Source organism: Vicugna pacos, chromosome 25 (assembly GCF_048564905.1).
Source record: "Vicugna pacos chromosome 25, VicPac4, whole genome shotgun sequence".
Classification (NCBI taxonomy): Eukaryota; Metazoa; Chordata; class Mammalia; order Artiodactyla; family Camelidae; genus Vicugna; species Vicugna pacos.
This window is the reverse complement of record NC_133011.1, coordinates 38,493,315-38,514,393: the sequence shown is the minus strand read 5'-3', so window position 1 is coordinate 38,514,393 and position 21,079 is coordinate 38,493,315. Positions and strand designations below refer to the sequence as shown.

At 64.7% G+C, this 21,079-nt stretch overlaps 1 protein-coding gene across 7 annotated transcripts in view; it reads left to right on the top strand.

Annotated features, from left to right (window-relative positions):
• Window positions 1-18,740, top strand: part of TSNARE1 (t-SNARE domain containing 1) — an 86,262-nt gene extending 67,522 nt beyond the window's left edge. For 4 of the 7 annotated variants that reach the window (XM_072949828.1, XM_072949825.1, XM_072949830.1 and 1 more), the window contains 3 exons: window positions 9,405-9,477; window positions 10,733-11,191; window positions 17,580-18,740. In XM_072949828.1, the coding sequence (XP_072805929.1) occupies window positions 9,405-9,477; window positions 10,733-11,191; window positions 17,580-18,160 (1,113 nt within the window). In that variant the 3' untranslated portion in view covers window positions 18,161-18,740. Of the gene's footprint in view, window positions 1-9,404; window positions 9,478-10,732; window positions 11,192-14,618; window positions 14,702-17,579 lie in introns of all 7 variants that reach the window. The other 3 variants (XM_072949832.1, XM_072949831.1, XM_072949829.1) reach the window with 2 other exon arrangements.
• Window positions 18,741-21,079: the final 2,339 nt, after the last annotated feature.

The following is a 21,079-nucleotide window of genomic DNA, read 5'->3' as shown; positions in this document are numbered from 1 at the left end:
GGGCTCAGCTCTGAGGGTGTGCTGGGGGTCTGGCGGGGGCCTGGGACAGCCTGCTGCAGCTGACAGGCTGAGGGAGGTGCCAGACGCACAGCTCTGCGGGTACAGAGGCCTTCAGGATGGGGTTCGGAGGAACTGAGACCCAGGCACTGCCAGCTCGTCCTGGTCCTCGTGTGAGCGGTGAATGCAGGTGGGGCGGCGGGGGAGGGCGGCTCTGCCGGGGTTAGCTCAGCTGAGGTGGAGGAGCCTGGGCTGGCAAGAGAGGGGCAGGGCTCTGCGCCGACCTAGGACCTCGGTTAACACGGGGCCAGCCTGAATTCAGTCTTGTCTGTGGCCCTCAGCGGGCTGGGGGTTTGTGGGGGGCCGTGGGCAGGACCCGAGGCCAGCCTCACTGTTCACCTGTTTCATCTGCAGTGTGGGGTGATGTGGGCGGGCAGGTGCCGGCCAGAGGGCGGTGGCGTGGGAGCCGGAGTCAGCATCATGGTCTTGGGAGGCAGCCTGCCGTGAGCACTGCGCCTCCCTCCCTCCCTCTTACAATCTTTGGAAATGGGAAAAACAAATGCAAACTGTCATTAGCCTTTAAAAAGCCCTCCCCCAGGTTTGCAGCTGTCCTGGTAACCAGGCATCTCAAACAGGACTGGTGTGGGAGGGGCACCGGCGCCCAGCCAGGAGCTCGTGCAAGTGACAGCAGCAGAAACCCAGTCCGAGGGCTGGTGGGCATCCCCAGGTTCCTCCGGGGACAGCCTGAGCCTGGCTGCTCAGGTTTCGGGGGTTGTGGGTCCAGAGCTGCAGGGCCTGCGGGGGCTGGGCTGCGGTGAGTGGGCAGGTGTTCTGGGGAGGGGGCTGGGAACAGCCCCAGGGAGACACATGTTTCTCACCTGGGCCAGTGGCAGTGTTTCCATGTGGAAACACGTCACTGTTCCCCACCGCACCCCCCGTCTCATTCTCCCTACTGTCCCCCACATGCCCAGAGGCCTTTTGGACTTGTGTGGATATATGCATTCAGAGTGTCACCGGGTGAGACATGGGGTCCCGGGGAGCCCCTTTGAGGCCCTGGTCTGCCCTCAAGGACTTGCCTACTGTGGGGTGGGGGGAGTGGACAGAGGGGGAGACCGAGGCCCCAAAAGTGGCATTAAAGTCACAGCGACAGGTGAGTCGTGTCTGATTCCCTCGTACTTCTCTCTCCTTCCTGCTTCCTGGCCGGTGATGGGCGTTTGTGGGGTGCGTGCTGGGCCCCGCACAGCCCCGTGCTGAGGGTGCAGGGCTGATGGGTCCACTCGGTGTCCCCGTCCCTTCCCCCTACCCCCTCCTGACTCATCTTACTGGACAAAACAAAGTACCAGACTAGGGTGCCTTGTTCTGGCTTCAGGCCCAGCTCTCTCCTAACTGGCTGGGTGACCTTGAACCCACCACCCACCTCAGTTGTTTCATCTGGGAAATGGGCTGGATGAGGGGTGGCCATCCTCTCGAGGCCCTGACATTTCAGATGGCCCATGAGGTGCTCTCAGGGGCCAACGGGCAACTTGGCTTGCTGGCAAGGGATCAGGCGGTGAGTGGGCAGGAGACCGAGGGGTGCCCCAGCCTGTGATTCTGGGCGCTTCCCAGGCTCAGTGGGCCCACCTAACCTGCCCAGTTAGGTTCCAGATGAAGGTATGAACACCTCCACCCAGCCTCCCTGGGCAGCCTGTCCTCTCTGAGCACAGAGTGTCCTTTCAGACCCTTGCGGGGCTTCCCACTTGTAGGCATGACATCCCATGTCCCTCCCCTGGCCTGGACCCCTGAGATGGCCCCTGCCCCCATCCCCATTGCCCCACGATACCACCCCCTTGCTCTCGAGATGCCCAGAATGAGCCTCACCTGCTGCTGCCATGGCTGCTGCCTCCTGGAAGCCCTCCCGGGTCTGGACGTTGCTGGCTGCTGGCCTCCCCTGCTATCTGCCTGGAGCTGCAGAGGCGGCCCAGGTGACGGAGGGCTGTGTCCCTGGTGTTTCAGGAGCTGGCTCCCTGCCCCGAGGATGGCAGTACTTGGCCTGCAGGCTCCCAGGGTGCAGGAGACCCCTCTAGACACCCCCTCCAGCCGGAGGAGCAGGGAGACTGCAGAGGGCAGAGTGGCCAGTCATGAGGGGGAGCACGCAGCCCCAGGACGCACTCACGTGGAGCCACGGCGTGGCACCCACTTCCCGCCGGGCAGGGCACATGGCTGGCCTCTCGGGGTCTGAACCCTGATCCTAGCACTGCAGGCAGCCCTGGCTCCACCGGGTGAGGCGTGTCAGGGGGACTGTGCCGGGCAGAGGTGAGCTCCGCGCGTGCAGGACCCGGGCCTGTGGGCAGGTCCCCCTGACGGGGTGCTCGTGGCACCGGCCCCCTCCGCCGAGCCTGGCGCTCCTTTCTGGGCTCCTTCTCCCCTATTTGAGGTGGCTGGTCTCTGGCCTCCCAGCCGAGGGCAGTTCCCTGACACAGGTCCCAGGTGGGCCAGGCCCACAGGGCCCCCGCACTCCTAGGAGCCCTTCTGGAGCAGAGAGGAGGGAAAGCCCATGTCCTTCCCGCTGCCGAGAACGGGAGCTTTAGTCGGGTTTGAGCAGCGGCGTGAGGCTGGGTGCGGGTGGGAAGGGCAGCATGGATGCAGCATCAGGAGTGGTCCGCGCCCCCAGTTAAGTCGTGTCCAGGAGGTGCTGCCCTCCCCACCATGGACCACTGGGTGACCAGGCACTGGCAGCTCTGTCCCTAGGCCTGTCTGCTGCCCTCGGCGGTCTCTCCGTCCATCCCAGCTGTGCCAGGGCCGGTTCAGGTGCCGCCAACCGGCCCCACCTCCTCCTCGGCCTTGGCCCTCCCCTGAGAGTCTGGCCCGCAGGGCAGGGTGCCCACTGCCCACATCCACTGGCCGTGTACCCTCCACCCTATTCCTTCTGCAGCTGAGCACGTGGGGCCCCAGGAAGAAGCTGGGGTCCCTTCGGGCACACAGCAAGGCCGTGGCCGGCCTGGGCAGAGCCAGCTCCCCTGGCTTCGCCCCCTCGCACCCCTCATGGTCTCAGGGCCCCTCTGTGAGTCTGTCTCGTGGCCCCATGGGGTGGCCAAAAGGGCGGGGCCCTCAGCCAGTGGGCGGCAGGGTGCCTGGCAGGCTGGAAAGTGGAGCGCCCCTGGGTGCCACTGCGGCGACCCCCTGGGGCTGCAGGCCGACCTGGGCTGGGTGACAGGGGGTGGCCTCTCTGGAGGGGCAGGAAGGGTGCCTGCCGGTCCACACGACACTCCAGCGAGGCCCCCTTCCTGGGAGACCCGTCCTCCCCAGGGGCGGGAGGCGAGGCCTCCGTTGCTTCCTTCCCCAGGGACAAGGCCGCCCTCAGAGCCCATGTTCTCCCCCTGGCCGCTGGCTTGCCCGGGGTCCCCCCAGCTGTGTCTGGCTTCAGATGCTCACAGCTGACCCCTCTTTCGTCGCTGCAAGGCTGCCCCTCAGCTCTGCCGGGCACCACGTGCTCCCTGCGCTCCCGCTGCCCTGCTTTCCCTCCTGCCAGCTCTGGGTCCACGGCCTCCCGGGACCTCTGCGGCCTAAAATTTCAGTTTCCCCACTGTGTCGTCTAGCATGCTGTTTAATTAGTTATCTTGTTGCTTCTCTTCCTCCAGGAGAATGTAACCCCTCCGGAGGCAGGGATTTTTGTTTTAGTCACTGCAGTGTTCCTAGCACCCCAGAGGGCACTCAGTGACTGTCTCTAGGACAAACAGATGGTGGGGGGGACGGACGGATGGAGGGATGGTGGGGGTGTGGGGATGGGTGGGGGGCACTGGGGGATGGCAGGTGAATGGACCACAAGCGGCACGTGTTGGGACTCCGCAGACTTGTGTTTTGAGAAAAGGGCTCTGCCGCCTTTGTTTGTGTGCGTCTTCTCATCCGCCCCCACAGCAGCCCTGTGAGAGGGAGCGCCCCCATGTTCCAGTTTTATCAGAGATGCAGTGGCGTCTCAGAGGAGTCGCATCACTTGGCTGTGGCGGAGCTGGGCCTCGAGCCCAGGCTGCCTGACTCGAGAGCAGGGCTGTTCTGACGGCGGTGCTCTGACACCTGCCTCTTCCTGAGGTGAGGGTATGGCAGGTCACTGAGGTCGCCCCACGAGGCTGTCGGTGGCGGAGCCCAGGAGCCAGCCCGTGAGGCCCAGCTCCATTCAGCCACGGGCAGCCACTGAGCCCTGGGTGAGGTGTGCTCTTCCTTCCTGGAGGGCAGGGCAGGGCAGGGCAGGGCAGGGCCCACCCCAGGGGTTTGGGGGGAGGTGGAACGAGATGGGCACGTGCCCCCAGCCGCTGCCAGCACGTAGGGGGCTTGCCTGGCACTGCCCAGCTGCATCTGCCCACCGGCCTGGGCGGCCGTGTCTGCGCCAGCCTGACTCACCTGATCTCACCTGTGAGGCCTGGCGCTCCGCTCCCTTCCTGAGCTGGTGTGTCACCTGACCCAGGTGCGCGCTCAGCTGCCCTGTTACCATGGCTACCTGGCAGGTCGGGAAGGAAGAGGCTGGGGTGAGGAGGGGCCAGGAAGGGCCTCCAGGCTGAGCAGAGCCTGTCGGGTCCCAGCCACCCTCTCCGCAGCTGGCGTCCTGCAGCTGGAATGCAGAGGGGAGGTGGTTATGGTTAATACTTAGCTCTAAATATGTGAACACATCAGTAGATGAAGTTTGGCTGTTCCGCGAACTGGAGGAGTCATCTCTGTGGGAGGACGGCTGCCGAGGTCCTGAGCTTGAGAAGAGACTGCACGATAGAGAAAAGCACAGTGGTGCTTTCTTTCCCTCCGTTCTTCGAAGTGGGGGGAACGCAGACGCACACGCGCACACACACACCGAGGCTTATGGTGTCTTGCGCAGGGCTGCTATTCTGCAGTGCCAGTAGAGGAGAGAAAGAAGATTCCGTGAGCGCTTTTAATGAGTTCTAGTTTTAGAAGCAATCAGGAAAATAATTGCATGATTTAAACATTTAGTAACTGAAGGTGTTTTTATAGTCTCTCCGCTCTCTGGTGCCCACGCCTGGGCACACGGCTCCCAATGCCTGCCGCCCTCATGCACCACAGCTGGGGCTGCTCGACGCCCCTGGGAGCTCCATCCCAGGGCAGCTCTGGGGGGCTTCTGGGCTCTCAGCCCCTCCACCCTCCCAGTGACCAGCCTGGCCTGCAGCCTGCACCCTGGGACTAAGGCCTGGACTTCTGCCCGGAGCTTGGTCCCCACCCTGGCTCCTGGTGGGATCCAGGTCTCTGGTGCAGCCCCCCAGAAGAGCTGGGACCTAAGCCCCACCTGCCCTTGGCATCCTCCATCAGGAGCCGAGGCCGGCCTCGATGCCCAGCGTGGTGACCAGAAGGACACCTGGCCACGCTGTTGCCTGCACCCAGACACTCCTCCTCTGCCCACTGTCCCTGCTAATGAGGCTGCCCTCTGCGCCCCCTCCCCCGGCCCCTCCCGCCCCCGGCCCATCAAGTCTCCCCACAGCCCAGTCCCAGCATCCGTGAGGGATCTTGGAGGAGGAGGCACAAGCCCAGAAACTCGTTCACGGGCAGGTGGCCAGGGGCTGGGGGTGGGTACCGCACATTCCCCCACCCCACATCCAAGGCCACGCCTGCTCTCTCTACTAGGAAAGTCTGGGTGGGGCTCCCTGCCCCAGGCCAGAGGCTGTGAGCCCACAGGCTGATGATCTGGCTGGGAGCTGGAATCCTGGGGTCCCCATGGTCTGAGCAGCCCCTCCGAGCCAGTCTGGTCCGTTCCCTGAGATCACAGGCAGCTGCTGTCTGAGGGTCCAGGAGGGGTTTGCCGCCCCAGGCTTGCCACCTACTTCTTGTCTGCTCTGGGTGGAGGGCGCCCCCTGCTGACACCCTCGTGGTGGCCAGAGGTCAGGGTTAGGCCCCACAAAAGTCCGTGTGTCAGCCTGGCGCCCAGCAGCATCGTCCTCCTCCAGCCCTCACTCCGCCAGCCACCAGACCTGGCGGAGACCAGCTGGAGCATGTGGGGCCCTGGGACACCCTCACGGCCCTTGTTCTCCCAACACAGCTCCCTTGCTTTTGGGGCAGAGAGAGTCTTTATTCCAAGGGCTTGTTTCAGGAGGTGGGGGGCTCTTGAGTAAGGAGACCACTGTGACGTAAGCTGTCCTAGCAGCTTGAGAATCGGGGACATGGGTTCTCTTCTGCAGAGCAAACAAAACTGGAAGAAATGGGCCGAAAGGGCACTGGCTTGGGCTGTCTGCAGGGGGCCCAGGGTGAGGGTGGGGGCTGAGCTCAGATTTGGTCACCTCGCCTTTTGTCCTGTCTGGTCAGTGGGATGAGCGGTTCGGCTCATCGTGTGTGAGGCACCGGACGGGAGCTCGGCCCTGGGTTTGGCCTGGTCCTGGTGAGTCTTGCTTTCATCACACGGGGAAAGGGCCCCTGCAGAAAATGTTTCCTGGAACGCAGTGTGTGGAGTTGGGGCCGGGTTCCAGGCGCCCAGCCTGAGTGTCTGTTCCAGACCAGGGAGATCTGTTCACCACTGAGCAACTCGTGGTCACGGGTCCCCGGGCGAAGCAGGGCCTCAGGATGGTCAGCTGGGGGCGTGGGGCTGGCCTTGCTCCTGGAAGTCAGCTGAACCATCTGCAGAGAGGTCGGTGAAGGTCAGTGGTCAGAGTCTCAGGCATCTTAAAAAGGGGGAGGCTGGAAGTGAAGAATGGGGTCCGTGTCAAAGGTTATGTGAACTCCCGAGAGGTCAGTGAGCGGAGACCTGGGGGCAGCCCTGAGGGGAGCTTTCGGAAGCTAGGACGGGGGTGCCCTTGGAGCGCCGTCCAGGGTGGGTCACCCACGTAAGGGCCTGCCTCCTCTGTGCTGCTTCACTGTGTACCCAGTGCTCTGGGAGCCAGGGCACGAGGGGCGTCCGAGTCTCTCAGCTCAGGCAGCTGGACTGAGTCGTTGCCGATCCTGGTCACCGCTTTGCTGGGCCAGCCGGAAGTGGACAGCATCCGCTGCGGCCCACCTGGCTCTGTCTGTCCCACTCCCGACACTCTCTGTTCATCCTGGCAGGCGCTGCTGTGTGCTGGGAGGGCAGCCAGGCCCTGGGTGGACACCCCCAGCCCGAGATGTCAGGCCAGCAATGGCTCCTGGCGGCCGTCCTCGGCCACAGCCCTGACTGTGTTCGGAGGGCTGCTTCCTACAGAAGCATCACTGGGGAGGAGCCAGGCGCTGGCGGGGGAAGCAGTTTGTAAAGCTGGTCGGCAGCCACACACCAGTGTGTTTGCAGCAGTTGGAGAATTGCCTTGGCCGCTGCGTCTCCCCGGGGGCCTCCCCTGAAAGCCCGGAGTGTGAGCTGGACTGGGGGCCTCGTGTTCCATCCCAAGCTGTCCTGGGTTATTGGGGTCAGTGCTGCTCCAGACCAGAAACACCTACTGCAGTAGCCATGTGTCCCCACCAAGGCCAGGCCACAGTGACGTCCAGCGGCTCCTGCACCCACCCTACCCCAGCAGGCAGCCGGGGGTCTCGGGCCCCCAGGGGCACTGGGCTCATGGCCCCTGCTCAGCAACTCCCTCCCTCCCCCCTTCGCCGAGGCTGTGTCTGTGTGCCCGCGGGAAGGGGAACAGCGCGCACGTGTTAAGCCCGTCAGTGTCAGCGCCGGCTGCAGACATGACCTCCCTGGGGTGCACGGCATTGTGGCTCCCGGGGGAGCCCAGGGTCAGGGGGTGCCCAGGGTCGGGGGGGCCAGGCAGCGTGGATGTTGGTGCCAGCACTGACCAGCCTTAACCTCTGGTGACTCGAATTCCCTGCCTGCCCTGTGTGGGAAGGGGCACCAGCAGTGCGCCCACTCTCGGCAAGCCCCGTGTGAGAGGCTTCTGTCCACGGTAGGCCCGGACCTGCACAGTGGCCGGAGTCAGGGTGGGTGTGTGGCTGGCCAGTGCTCAGCTTGACCGGCCTCAATCTGGAAGTTGGAGGAGGTGGGGCCTGTCTGCCCAAGGCCTGGCGTCTGTGACCTTGATGTCTCGCCCTTCGGGTGGAGCCTCAGCTTGGCCTCCCTACCAGTGGCCTCACCCAGGGAAGGCTTGTGGGGACAGGAATCCCAGAAATGGGCCTCAGGCTGAGGCCACCCAGCACCCACTCAAGGCCCCACCCCCATCACCACCTTCCCGGCCGTGGGCCCTGTTCCCGCAGAGAGCCGCCCGCCTGGGCCGTGAGTGAGCCCAGTAATTGAATTGAAATTGATAGTACATGTCGGTTTAAGATCACGCTAATTGCTTCATTTCCCAGAACACTCCTAAAAAGAAAATGAATCTCCCTGTAACATTTTGCAGTGGGGTGAAGTGACCCTTGTGGAAATCAGTCCAGGCTCCCGATGGGCTGCAGGGTGGAGGGCGCTGGGGCAGGGTGCACCCCACCCGCCGTCTCACAGGCGTGAGGGAGCCTCCCTCCTGGCTCGACCCAGGCCACGTGCAGGGCGCTGAGGGAGGCGGTGTGGATCTGCTCAGTGGTGGGTGGGGGAACCTGCTCCAAGGTTCTTTGCCCAGGGCCACCTGGCTGGCTGTCGGAGCCGTCCCCGCAGGGTGGCAGTCAGGAAGGGAGGGGGCTTTAGGCAGTGGGCCCTGGTGCCAGCCCCAGCCCTGCCTCTCTGAGAGGTCGCAGAGGTAACACATCTTCTGGAGCCCCACAGCCCCCGCTGCCAGGTGGGTGCTCTGGCTGCCCCTCGGGTGCTACCAGGTGTGAAGGCAGCCACGTGTGATGTGCCCACAGCCCAGACCCAGGCGTGTGATCTGTGAGTGGGGTGGCCATGTCCCTCATGAGCATCACTGCTATTTTGCTGGGCAAGTAGAGTGAAGATGGGGGTGGGCAGTTTGGAGGAGGCAAGACGCCAGTGTGGTGTGCGAGTGGGGGGTCCCCAGGGCCTCTGGATCCAGCTTCTGCTCCTTAGCACGTTCACTAGCTTCACAGTTACTCAGTGTTCAGACAGCAGTGGGGCTGCCATCCATCCACCCCTCACCAGTCACCCACCCCAGTGTGCTGGCCCCTGCTCAGTGCTCGGTGTTCAGAGAGGAAAAGGTCAAGGAGTCCCAGGAGGGAAGGGGAGTGAGGTATCTCCAGGCCCGATGGGCCTGTAGGGGTGCAGACTGAGGGCTCTGCTCCGGACAGCCTCTCCCCTCCTCTAGTCAGGCCTGCAGGACAGTGTTGGGGACACAGCGCTGCTCTGGTCTGCAGCCTTCTTGGGGGCCGGCTCTGGGTCCTCTGTACCCAGGGAGGGAGCTCATGACCCCAGGATGCTCAGCGTGGGGTTTGGTCTTGGAGTCAGAAGACAGTATTTCAGACCCTAGCCTTACCTCTGACTTGTGGGGTGACCCTGGCTCGTTTCTGGTCCTTGGTTCTCAGCACTCTTGCTGGCCGTGCCCTTGACCTCTGTACCTGCCGACCCCAGGTGTCTAATGTCTGCTATCTTGTTTCCACAGAGCGACCTGCTGGATGTGAACCAGATCATCAAGGACTTGGCCTCCATGGTGTCAGAGCAAGGAGACGCCATCGGTGGGTACCCACGCCATCTGTCAGGCCACCTGCCCCTCCCCCCGGTGTGGGGCTGGGGCGGCTTCTGGGGTCTGAGTGTCTCCCCAGCCCCTCAGGAAGGCCGGGCAAGGGAGACCCAGGCCAGAGGTTGGCCCGCCCCTTCTCCTCACTGAGGAGCGCTGGCCTGTGTGCCCCTGCCCTGGGCCTTCCTCCTCAGCCAGGGGCTCCCCAGGGTGAGGACCAGCTGTCTGGGGGGCGTCAGACTGCAGTGGGTGCCCCAGCGGAGGGCGCTGGACGTGGCACCACCGTGGAGTGCCGATCCTGCTGCTGATTCACCACGTCAGCCACTTCTCAGGAAACGTGGGTGGTGGGGACAGGGCTGTGCAGGACGAGCCGTTGTCCCTGCTGTTCCTTCCACGTGAGAGCCTCCGCCCCACCAGCCCGGTGCCCACACCCTGCGGCCATATGGCTTCTCCTGAGCGCCCTGGGCGCCCGAGCAGGAACTCACCACCCTCTGGCCTAGAAGAGTGGCTCCTGGTCCCCAGAGCCACTTGCCAACAGTCAGCTCCCGGCCAGGACCCCAGGGCTCACCCACCCAGCCTCTCTACCTGTTCCCCGGCTGAGCTGTTGCCTCACCAGGGGCCCCGCGGCTGTGAATAAGCCTCTCGCCTCTCAGCCTGGGTGCCGTGGAGCTTCTGAGGTCCAGGCATGTGCTGTTCCCTGGCGGGCAGCCCAGCCGCCCCCCTGCCCTAGGAGGGCGACTGGACAGGGTTGGGCCGTGACGCTGGCAGGCTTGTCCTCGCTCCCACGGGATCCCGCTCCTCAGCCTGGGCAGCTCCAGTGGGGCCGCCCCGTCACCCCTTCACAGCACCTCTTGCAGGACCCCCACCTCCACCTCTGGCTGGCTGTCTTGGGGCGGTGTATGCAAAATGCTTTGTACACTCCAGATGGATGCCCCGGTGTCTACAGATGGTCACTCAGTCCTGCTCCTGGACGATCAGGAAGGGATCGTCTCCCGGTGGGGAGGTGGAGAGGGCTGACCTGCTGCAACCGTGTAGGGGCCCGGCGGAGGGGTGGGCACCTGGGGACCAGAGTAGCCAGGAGCCAGGACCCCACTGCCCCCTGATGTGGGTGTTTCTAGGGTGATGGACGTTGGGCTGGGGCCACTGTACCCTCTCCAGGGAGCAGTGGGGGCCTGGGACCAGGATTCTGGGGGTTCCCTGCTCTCCATGGCCCGTCCCATCTGCTGCCCACTCAGCCTCTGGTGCCTTTCCAGGGTCCAGAAGCAGCCAAGCCACATGCCAGCGGAGCTCCAGCCCCGAGCCGGCCATGGCGGCCCTGCTGTCCGGGCCGGGCTGCGTGCCCCTGCGGCCGAGCTCCCACTCCCGCACCAAGACCCGGAAGCCCAACTTCAGCCCCCAGGAGACAGAGGTGCTGGTGCAGAGGGTCACGCGCCACTACCCGCTGCTGTTCGGGGCGCTGCGGGGCCCGCCCGCCCGGAAGCATCGCGTGTGGAGCCGCATCCTGCAGGCGGTGAACGCACTGGGCTACTGCCGCCGGGACCTGGGCGACGTCAAGCACAAGTGGCGGGACCTGCGCGGCGTGGTGCGCCGGAAGCTGGCCGAGCGGCCCCGGGCCCCTGGCCCTGTGCTCACGCCCGTCGAGCGCATGGTGGCCGAGACCTTCGCAGTCCCGGGCCCCCCGGGCGAGGGCCAGGCCGCAGAGCTGCTGCCAAGTAAGTGGCCCCTTCACCGCCTGCAAGGGGCTTCCAGCGCATGACCGCCGAGAGCAAGATTAGGGGAGAGCGGAGGCCCCTTGGCATCTAGATGGGGGCATGGAGGCTCAAAACCAGGGAGTGCAGGAGCTGAGGCTGAGTCAGGTCGGCCCTGGCCCGGGCTTGGGGGCATCTGGGGTTGTCCCATGTGACAGTGCGGCCACCAGCCTCCAGAAACCCACAGGAGCTGAGGTGCAGGTGAACCGCTGGACTGCTCGTGGAAAGCCGTCACCAGCCCAGCTCAGCTCAGCTCCCTGCCCGCTGTGTGCCCTATCTTGGGTGTAGGGGAGGGAGTAGGGGTGACCGCACCCTCCCTCTGACCCCCTCATTGTGGGGGCCCCTCTCCCCGGGTCGCAGCCCCCAGACCAGGCCAGGCCCGAGCGCTATCTGGAGGCTCTTAGCTTCCTAGGGCAGGCTGATCCCCTCGGAGCCCGTGGGCCCACCTCCAGGGCCCACCTTTTCAGAAGGGTCTGTACCTGGTGAAGAAGACGCGGGTGGCACAGTGCCTCTGACTCCGGGGCAGGGCTGGCTCACTCCTGCCGCCTGCAGCGCCTCCTCCTGCCCGCTCCGCCTGCTCCTCGTCCTCCTCCTCAAGACACCTCTGAACCTCGTCAGGAGCGCCCTTCCCCTGCTGTCTGCATGCAGCGGCTCCGCCCACAGCTCAGAGCTGAGTCCTGCTGGACCCTTCCCCACCCCTTCCTGGGGAGCTGCTGGGAAGACTGAGGATGAAGCCAGAAGCAGGACCACCTCCCTCTTGAGGGCTGCAGAGTGGACAGCAGGACTCAGCCTCGTGGGGACAAGCAGAGGCCCCAGATGCCACCAACAGAGGCCCCAGCAGACCTTCTAGTGGGGGGTCTGTGCAGAGCAAGCCTGGGCCAGTCAGAGATGCAGGCAGACCCCGACGTGGCCGTGCCCTGGGCTGGGCTTGGTCGTGGGCCTGAATGATGGGGTGGGGTGGGGCCCGCCTGATAGTCCTGGGGAGGCCACCCGCTCTCCTACAGGCATAGCCAGACCTGGTTTTGGGGTGCTGAAGGGCGGGCAGCGGGCAGCATGGGTGTGGCCCTGGGTGCTCCGACCTTCCCATGAGCCCCCAGCCCTGGAGTGAGGTGGGAGCTTGCGACTGCGCTTGTCCCCTGGGTGTGGTGCTTGGCTCGGAAGGCTTCCTGTCCACCCTGGTGGGCCAGTGCCCCCTCCGCCAGACCCCATGGCTCCCCTCCCGGGCTCTCCTCCATCAGGGCAGCCAACCGGCTGGTCCCTTAGTGCTGTGAGCTCTGCGGGGAGTGGCCGACACCGTGCCGACGGGTCCTGAGATTTGTTAAATGTGTGAGAGCAACGTGGGGTGAGGCTGAGGCCAAGCAGGGAAGTGGCTGCAGCGCCTGGTTTTGGGGGTGATGGTGGAGACCACAGCTGGAGGCCCAGCCCCGCCAGCGCTGCCCTCTGGGTCGGCACTGGCCTGGGGCTGAGGCACGATCCCGGCGTACGGGCATCTCCCGGCTGTAGGGCTGAGGAAAGCCCGCTGGCCGCGTGTAGGGCCCCCCAGGGGTGCCTGTGCCTGGGTTCCCCCCACTTGGACTGGGCTTTGCAGGGCTGTCCCCGGTCAACCTGGAATCTTTATGACGAGGTGAAGGGGGTGGCCCGCGGCCAATGAGGCGTCAGCACCATAGGCCGTGTGGTGGGGTGCCCCCGCTTGCCTGGCAGCCCCCAGGGCCCAGGAGAGGGTCGCTGGCCACGAGCCAGGGGTCTGCTTGTACGGTGTCCCAGGGTGGAGCCGTGTGTGATCTGGGGGCTGAGCAGATCTGCGATCCAGCCCGGGGGCCACAGGACGTTTGTTCTCTGGGCTGCGTGCACCCTGGCCGCCGGGGGCGCTTGCCTCTGGGATGTACGCTACCATCAGAGTCAGGCTCCCTGCCGCGGGGCGCCGACTCGGTGCAGACCAGGGCTGGGCAGTCTGAGGGCAGGTCCCCGCGCAGCCCAGAGCGTGTGTGGTTGCAGGTCAGAGCAAAAAGCCAGCTAGGAGTGTGACCCCAGCTCACGGCTGGCCCAGACACTGCTGCCCGCCAGGCACAGCCACCTCTCTCTGTGTCGGGGCTCCGCCAGGTTGTTGCCGACAGAGTCTGGAGCACAAGGTAGCTCCTAATCACAGTAGTTGGTGGTGGCAGGGGCGGGGGCCTGGGTGGGCGCCCTCCCCCGACCCCCCGCAGGGCTGGTCCTGCCTCGGGGCAGCTGCGTTCCTTCTTCCTCATCTAGGCTGGCTGGAGAGGCACCACGGGAGGCCTGCGCCCCTGGCAGGCGGCAAAGGCACCCTGCAGGCCCCAGCTCCAGGAGGGCCCGCCCACACCCTCTCCTGGTGGGGAGCACACCCACGGGGCCTCAGGACGCCGAGCCGGGGCGGTTCCCGCCTTTGAGGGGACCTTGCCGGCCTCAGGCCTCGGGCGGCGCCCAGGTGCACAGCTGCAGGAAGAGGAGTGATTGGAATCCAGCCATTTCTGCCTCCAGAGCTCTGAAAATGTGTGAATTTGGAGGCGTGTCTGCTCTTCCTGGAAGAGTTCATTTCACGTGTTACTGTGTCCGGTGCAGCGGCAGCAGCTGGTCTGTGCTGAGGGCGGCGCCCCTGGCTGCGGGCTCTCAGCTGCTCATCTGCGGGCACGGGGCTCTTTCCCATTCATTGGCAGAAGACACTGCGCAGGGGGGTCCTCACCTGGATTCAAACCCGGTTCCTCGCAGGGTCGAGTGCCGCAGCCCTAACTCCCCACTGCCCTGCATGCCCCTCGGCGGTGGGGTGGGGACGGGTCTGGTGCATGGTTTACATGATGCTGCCTTTTAACCGCTGGCATCGCTGAGCGAAATCTTCAGGTTTCCGCGGGCAGCCCCTGGACCTCGTCAGCAGCTCAGGTGTGCTGCTGGTGTGACATCTTGGGGGCTGTGTTGACACACCTACCAGGCGAATTCCCTGGTCCCCCACTCAGCCCCGCACGGTAGTCAGAACCGGCTGATCAGGGCCCGGACACCCGTGGCCAGCGCGCAGAGGAGGGTGTTCGCAGACCCCGTCACGCTGTCTTCACAGCCGCTCTGTGAGCCTGTGCAGTCGCCCCCAGGGTGCAGAGTTGTAGCAGAGCCAGGCCCGCACCCTGTCTTGAGTGGGCTGCTGCTGCCCCGAGGGGGCGCTTCCAGGCTCCCTGCCCTACAGCTCGGCCCAGCCGGTGCTCTATCCTTGCCGCCTCTGCTTCTCTGAAGGCTGGGCTTCCTGCCTGGGCCTCCGAGTGACCACCAGGGGGTCAGATGCTGTCTGCTTCCGCCCCCCGCGGCCCCAGGCTGGGCTCCCCAGGCTCGCCCTCGGGTGACCCCAGGGTCCCCACTCTGTAACTGCTTCTGTTGTCTTGATTTGCAGATAGTATTGAAGCCGGCCTTGAGGCTGTGTCCTCACACACAGAGGCGGCCAGCGAGCTCCTGGCCGGAGCCAGCCGGCACCAAGTAAGTCAGTGTGAGGGGACAGCCCGTGGCCCGGGAGGGGCAGGTCTGCAGGGTCTTCTCTGAGCCCAGGCGGACTGCTATGGGGAGCGGACAGGAAGGGGCTGCGGGCCCAGGACGGTCAGCACCGCCTCCCGTCTGGTTTGCACCCCCACCGAGGGGGCGGCCTGGGGTCTCTGCCTGCTGGCTCTGCCAAGCGAGAGGACAGGGGTGCGTGGCCAGCTGTGGGAGTGGCCGGGGCTCCCAGGATTGTGCCGCATCCCCAAGCTGCCCCTGCAGGACGTTCCATGGCTTCTCTCGTTTTTCTCAGAAGGCTGGGTGGGTCTACCCTCGTCTGCTGCCTTCCTGGAGGAGAGGGCCGCAGAGAGGGCCGCCTGGCCTCCTGCGCCTCCACCTGCCACTGGGCCAGGTGTGGCTCCATGTCTGCCCGTGGTCTGGCCCTGGGCTGGAGCTGGGGGGGCCTCCCCGCCAGGTTGGAGCAGGCAGAACTTGACTTGGGACAAGTTGGCTCAGTGAGGACAAGATCAGACCTTTATTTGTTTGATACGAGGCCAAGGGCAGCCTCAGGGATCGATGACGGGCCTCTTGACCCACGTTCAGTACCGGAACCCCTGGTGGGCTCAGGCCTACGTCCATCGAGGGGTCAGCAACCGCCCTCTGCTGGCTCCCTACTGCTCACTGGCCCTCTGCTCTGTGCTGCGCCCTGACATGCAGAGATGGACCCCGCAGAGCCTGTTCCTCTGGGAGCGTGTGTCCTAGGGGTGGGGTGGGTGGACAGTCCAGTCCAGTGACACGAGGGCCCTGGCCCGGCTGAGGCAGGGCAGGCTTCCTGGGGGAGCGCCAAGCAGGAGTTGTCCTGGTGGAGAGGACAGAGGCCAAAGGAGGGGCAGCCCAGGTGAGCTCGGGACACCGCAGGCTGGAGTGCAGAGTGTGGGGGCTGTGCCGTTGGGAGTGGCGTGGAGACTGGGGAGAGATGTGGACCAGGTCCTCGTTCTGTGGGGGCTTCAGGACATCAGAGCTGTGCTGGCAAAGGGGACTGTAGTTGCCCTGGGGGGAGGAGAGGTCTCAGGGCGGTGGTCTGGACCGTGCAGGGTCTGTAGGTGGGGCAAACAGTGGGAAAGGGCAGGCCCCCTCCTGGCACCGCGTCTGCTCCCTTCCCACACCTCCCCTCCCTCAGGGAGCCAGGTGGGCAGTGCGCACGCGGGACCGGCAGCCGCAAGACTCTGCGAGACCGTCTGAGGTTGGAGGCTAGGCCCACTGTTGGCCTCCCCTTTTGTCTGTCGGTGGCCATCAGACTTCTGAGGCAGGGGCTGGCCTCACTGGCAGCTGGTGAACGCCACACCAGTGGGGAAGCGGGACCTGCCTGCAGGATCGGGCAGAAGCAGGGCTGGAGGATGTCTGTTCACGCCCGCTGCAGGCTCTCTGCCCTAGCCACAGCCCCCACCTGCCAGCATGTGAGGGCGTCAGGCGTGGTCCCTCTAGGGCCGCCCAGCGTGAAGGTACAGGTTGCAACTGACGAACGAGGTAGACTCATGGGAAGCCCAGGGCCCGGCCTCTCTAATGGGAACTCTCCGAACGGTGGTGCCTGCCAAGGGCCCTCACCTCCAGAAAGCTTCATCTCACCTCGAGAAGGAGCAACGTACTGGCTGGGTGGCTCCTTCCAAGAGCACCAGGGCCGCCAAGTCCGAAGGATCAGCGGGTGCCTGGACCGCAGATTCCTGGACCACAGAGGAGGGTGTGACCATGAGGAGGAGGAGGAAGAGGAACAGGAGGAGGAAGAGGAGGAGAAGGAGGAGGAGGCAGCACCGGCAGCCACCTGCGCCCTTGGACACATTGGGCTCAGAACCCTGGCCCGCTTCCCCGGGGGCCTGTGGCCCCGTCCTCTGGGGTGATGCTGTCATCACCCCTTTCCTGTCCAAAGCAGGAACCCCTGTGCCATAGATGAGCTGGGTGGGGGCTCAGACCCAGGATGTACAGTCAAAGTTACTGCCACAGTGTGAAGTCCTCGACCTGCCTCCACTTCCATGCAGCACGTCGGGAAATGCCTAGTGAGATGGGGTGCCAGCGCAGCCCGTGTCTCAGGCCTGGCGAGGTCTCCCTCGGTCCTGGGCTGGCTTACCCTTCACCCGCAGACAGTTGGAAGGTTAGCAGCCCCTCAGCCAGACTGTCCATTTGCAGATTAGGGGATTGAGGCCCCGAGAAGAGAAGGGCTTTCCCAGGTCACAGCCTGGCGTTGGGGCCCAGTTTGTCGGACTACAAATCCTGGCTCTTCCTGCCGCCCCAGGGAAGTTCTGCTTCCATGTGCACCCACTCATCCCTCCAGGACGTCCGCTGGGTGGTGGGTGGGGGGACTGAGGGCTGGGAGGTATATACACAAGTAGGTGGATGGGCGCGTGGCTGGATGGACAGAGGTGAATGATGGATGGGTGGATCAAGGATGGATAGACAGTGGATGAGGATGAATGGATTGAGGATGGTTGGCTGAGAGATGAACAGATGGATGGACGGATGGATGTAAGGAAGGATGAAAGGAAGGAGGGGATGGGTAGGTTGGATGGATGCTTGGTGAACAAACGGATGGGCAGCGAGCTGAGGGGACGGATGAGCATGTGGACGTGTGTAGGTGGGCTGGTGGACAGACAGATGGCAGCATGGTGGTAGCATTCCGGCTTGGGAGCCGCCAGGTTGAGTTTCAGTCTCGGCGTTACTGGAGGAAGTCTTTCGCCCTCTCTTTGGTGTCCTGGTGAGGGTGCAGCTGGCCACCACAGAGGGGCCCCTCGAGACCCCCATATCTGCACGTGCAGGACCGTCTGCGAGTGGCCCCTCCTGGCCCTCCCAGTCCTGGGCCGTGGGGCTCACGTTTCCTGTCTCCCCCTGCTAGCAGACGAGGAGGACGAGGCCCCCAGCTGCCTGTGGCTGCCCCTGCGGACACTGGATGGGCCGAGCCTGCCCGAAGCCGACCCCCTGGACCTCCGAGGAGCCTACCCTGCTGCCACTTCCTCACCCTCTCCACCCGCCTCCCCAGCCTCAGCGCCCCCGGCGGCCGCATTCCCTGGGGCTTCCCGGCCCTCGCCACCCACCTCTGTAACACCCCAGCCCTTGGGGAAGCCCGCGGTGGCCGAGGCCTCAGAGTTTGAGCGGAGGCTCCTGGACTCCCAGCGGCGACAGGGTGCCGTGCTGCGCTCCTGGTCCCAGCAGCAGAGCACGCTGATGGCCCAGCAGAATGCACTGCTGCAGAGGCTGGCCGAGCAGAGCCAGAGGCTGGCCGACGGCGTCGAGGCCCTCAACCGAACGCTGGAGAGGCTGGTGGAGGCCCGCCCGGCCCTGGGTGCCTCGCCCCCCATCCCTGACGGCCCCCTTGGGGGCGGAACAGCCTGTGGGCCGGATGGAGCCCCCCAGGGCACCCCCACGGGCCTGGAAGTCTTCTCAGGGATGATCCTGAAGGTGGAGGAGGAGGTCTAGAGTCTGCACCTCCATGCAGCCAGAGAGGACACAGGACAGCCCCTTCCAATGCTGCCCCTGTCTGTGGGGCTCACTACACGCGCGTGGAAGGGCCTCTGAGAGCCAGCGTGTGGGGGCCCGGGCCGAAGTCTGCTCAGGGACAGCAGGGATGGTGGGTTGGACAGGGCAGAGCGCACCTCTACTCCTGGGCTGCTCTCTGACCCGCGGGGCGAGCGCCCTGGAGCACAGAGCACGGCCCACTCCGCAGATGCCCGCTAGTGTTGCTGCGGGAAGATGCACGTGGGGTGCAGCACCCCCAAACGTCTGCCTTGGGTGCTGGGACCCTGGAAATGTGGCTGGCTGGGCCCCAGCGTGTGCCCTGAAGTGACTCCTGGAAGCCTCTCCTTCTCCATGGGTGTATGGACTCGGGGGCTGGGCTGGAGTCATGGCTCTTGGTTTTGTATCTGCAGTTGGACACACACCCACACGCGTGTGCGTCTGCTCCTTGGTAGTGGACAGGGCAGGATGCCGTTTTGTACCTGTTGATTTTCTTCAAAAAAGTATTTTTCTTATATAAGCATAAAATAACAACAAAACAGCAGTGCTGGTAACGAGGGCGATGCTGACGAGCGGATGAAACAGAACCATGTTGTTCTTGTGGGCAGGGCCTCTGCCTTCAGCCCCGCGCAGAGCCCTGGGCCCTCCCTGGGTTTTCAGATCCGCCCGCCTGTGGCCTCCTGGCCCTGAACGGTCCCTTGGGGCCAGCCCCAACCCTGCCCCGTTAGGCCTGCAGCCACACGGCTCGGGCGGCCCTCGAGGTCCTCCTCGCCCTGGGTCTCCGCCTCCCCTCTGCCTCCTTCTCCGAACTCATGTTAAAAGCCTTTTCCAGAAGTGGGAGGCCAAAGAACTGGGCAGCGTGATGGTCTAGGGCTCCCGGGGCAGCCCAGCACTGTGGGGGCCGAGCTCAGCGTGGGCCTGACGCGGCGAGAGGGGCGCTTCCTGGTTTCGCTGTTTACCACGGAGCCGGCAGCCTGTCAGTAACTCTTTGTCCACAAAAGAAAGCCCGAACTCATTAGCTGCCCGGCCAGCTCCCTTCCAGCCTCCTTGCCCCTGTGGTCCATGTGGCACCATGTGTTCACCATGGTGGCCTGTCCTTCTGCCCAGCAAAGCCCAGGTCCGTCTCGGTGCCGCCTCTGAGAAGTCTTCCTAGGCCTTTGCTCCAGGTGGAAGGGATGGACCCTGCTCGTCCACTAAAGATGCCGCTGCAGTGGACACTCACCTCTCTCCCGGCAGTGAACGCTGCTTTCCTGTGTTACAGGCTAACCCTGGTCAGCACCTACTGGGGTCCCACGCTGAGCCCTGACCTCTGACCCTGGTCCCACTCTGAGCCCTGACCCTGGACGGCTCCGTAATACCTATTGGGGGTCTCCTCCGGGCTGGGCCTGTGCTGAGAACGGAGGGTGCAGGGGATTGTCTGCCTCCGCAGCCCCGGCGCCCTTTGCCCTTGGAGGCCAGAGTCCTGTGCTTCCAGTGCGGAGGGTGGCAGGAGCGTGACTGGGATGGGGTGCCTGCAGTCAGGCCGCTGGGCCGAGGGTGCAACAGGGAGCTCGGGGCAGGGGGCGGCAGCGAGGGCAGAGGTCAGCTCTGCTGCTGGCCAACCTGGGGTTCTGGAAGCTCCTTCTCCTGGCTGTGGGGTAAGGGGCCTGGAGACCCATTAAGAAGGAGGCTGTGCTCTTGGTTTAAACAGGAGCCGGTCAGAATCAGAGCTTCTGAGGGTGGAAGGTTCCCAGTGAGCATGTGAGGTAAGGCGGCGGGGAGGATGTCTGAGTTTTGAGTGGGGTCCAGCTGGACTTCCCTCCCTGGCCACTGCACGGCCGTGCTCTCTGCCCAGAGTCTGAGCCGGGTGACTGGAGGATGGTGGATGTGGGAAGGGGAGGGTAGTGAGGGCAGTTGCTGTCCTGTGCGAGGTCCGGGGGCCCAGTGGGGCTCCGGCAGCCTGGGGGTCAAAAGGCGGTGTGGGGCCACATTGCTCTGGGGGCTGTGTGCCTCAGGAGGGCAGGGGACATAGGACTGGGCTCTGAGGACTCCAGTGTGAGAGTCAGGACAGGGCAGCAGTGAGGAGAGCCTGTGGAGGCTGAGTGACAGGGTCCCGGGAGGGCTTAGGGGGAGGGGGCAGGGCAGCAGTGACCTGTGTGCAGAAGGGCCCAGGGGGGCGACGTCAAGGGTGCTACTTGGGGCATCTGGAAGGCGTCAGTGACCACCTTTCTCTGGCCTGCCTTGTTGCTCACAAGTCCTCTGTGTTCCAGAGGGACAGGCTGGAGGGGGGTTGATGCCTTCCATCAGAGCCAGAAGAGACCCCAGGCCACCCACCATACCCTTGTACCAGTGGCAGACCCGAGAGCTGGTGGCATTGGGGCGACAGCAGTGAGTGATGGCCAGGATCGTGGAGAGCGCTGGGGGTGGGCTTGGGGCCCGGTTTCAGGATTCCAAGATCAAGCTGCCTTACCAAGTGCCAGAGCCTCGTCCGTCTGAGCCCAGATGAGCAAGACCAGGTCCCTGGCCTGGAGGAGCCGCAGACAAGGATTCGGGCAGATCTGCTCTTGGTGAACAGCGGGGCAGGCAGCCCAGGGGGCTCCCCTGCCAGGAAACAGCTTAACGTGGAAAAAACCGTCACGTTAGCTGCTTTACAGGCTTGCAGAGGATAGGCAGAGCAGCCGGGCGTGTCCCCTCAACACCACCCGCCTTACCACCCTGGTCAAGAGCGCTGCAGTGGGAGGCTGGCCCTGAGACCCCCGGTCCCGGCAGGAGGTCCTTTCTGTGGGAGAGTCGTGTAGGCCTTTGCGGGACCCGCAGAGTAAGAAGCATCACGTAAGCCCAGCTAGCAGCCACTCGGTCCGTAGTGGGCGGCCGCTGAGTGGGATGCAGGGGGGGAGCCGGCAG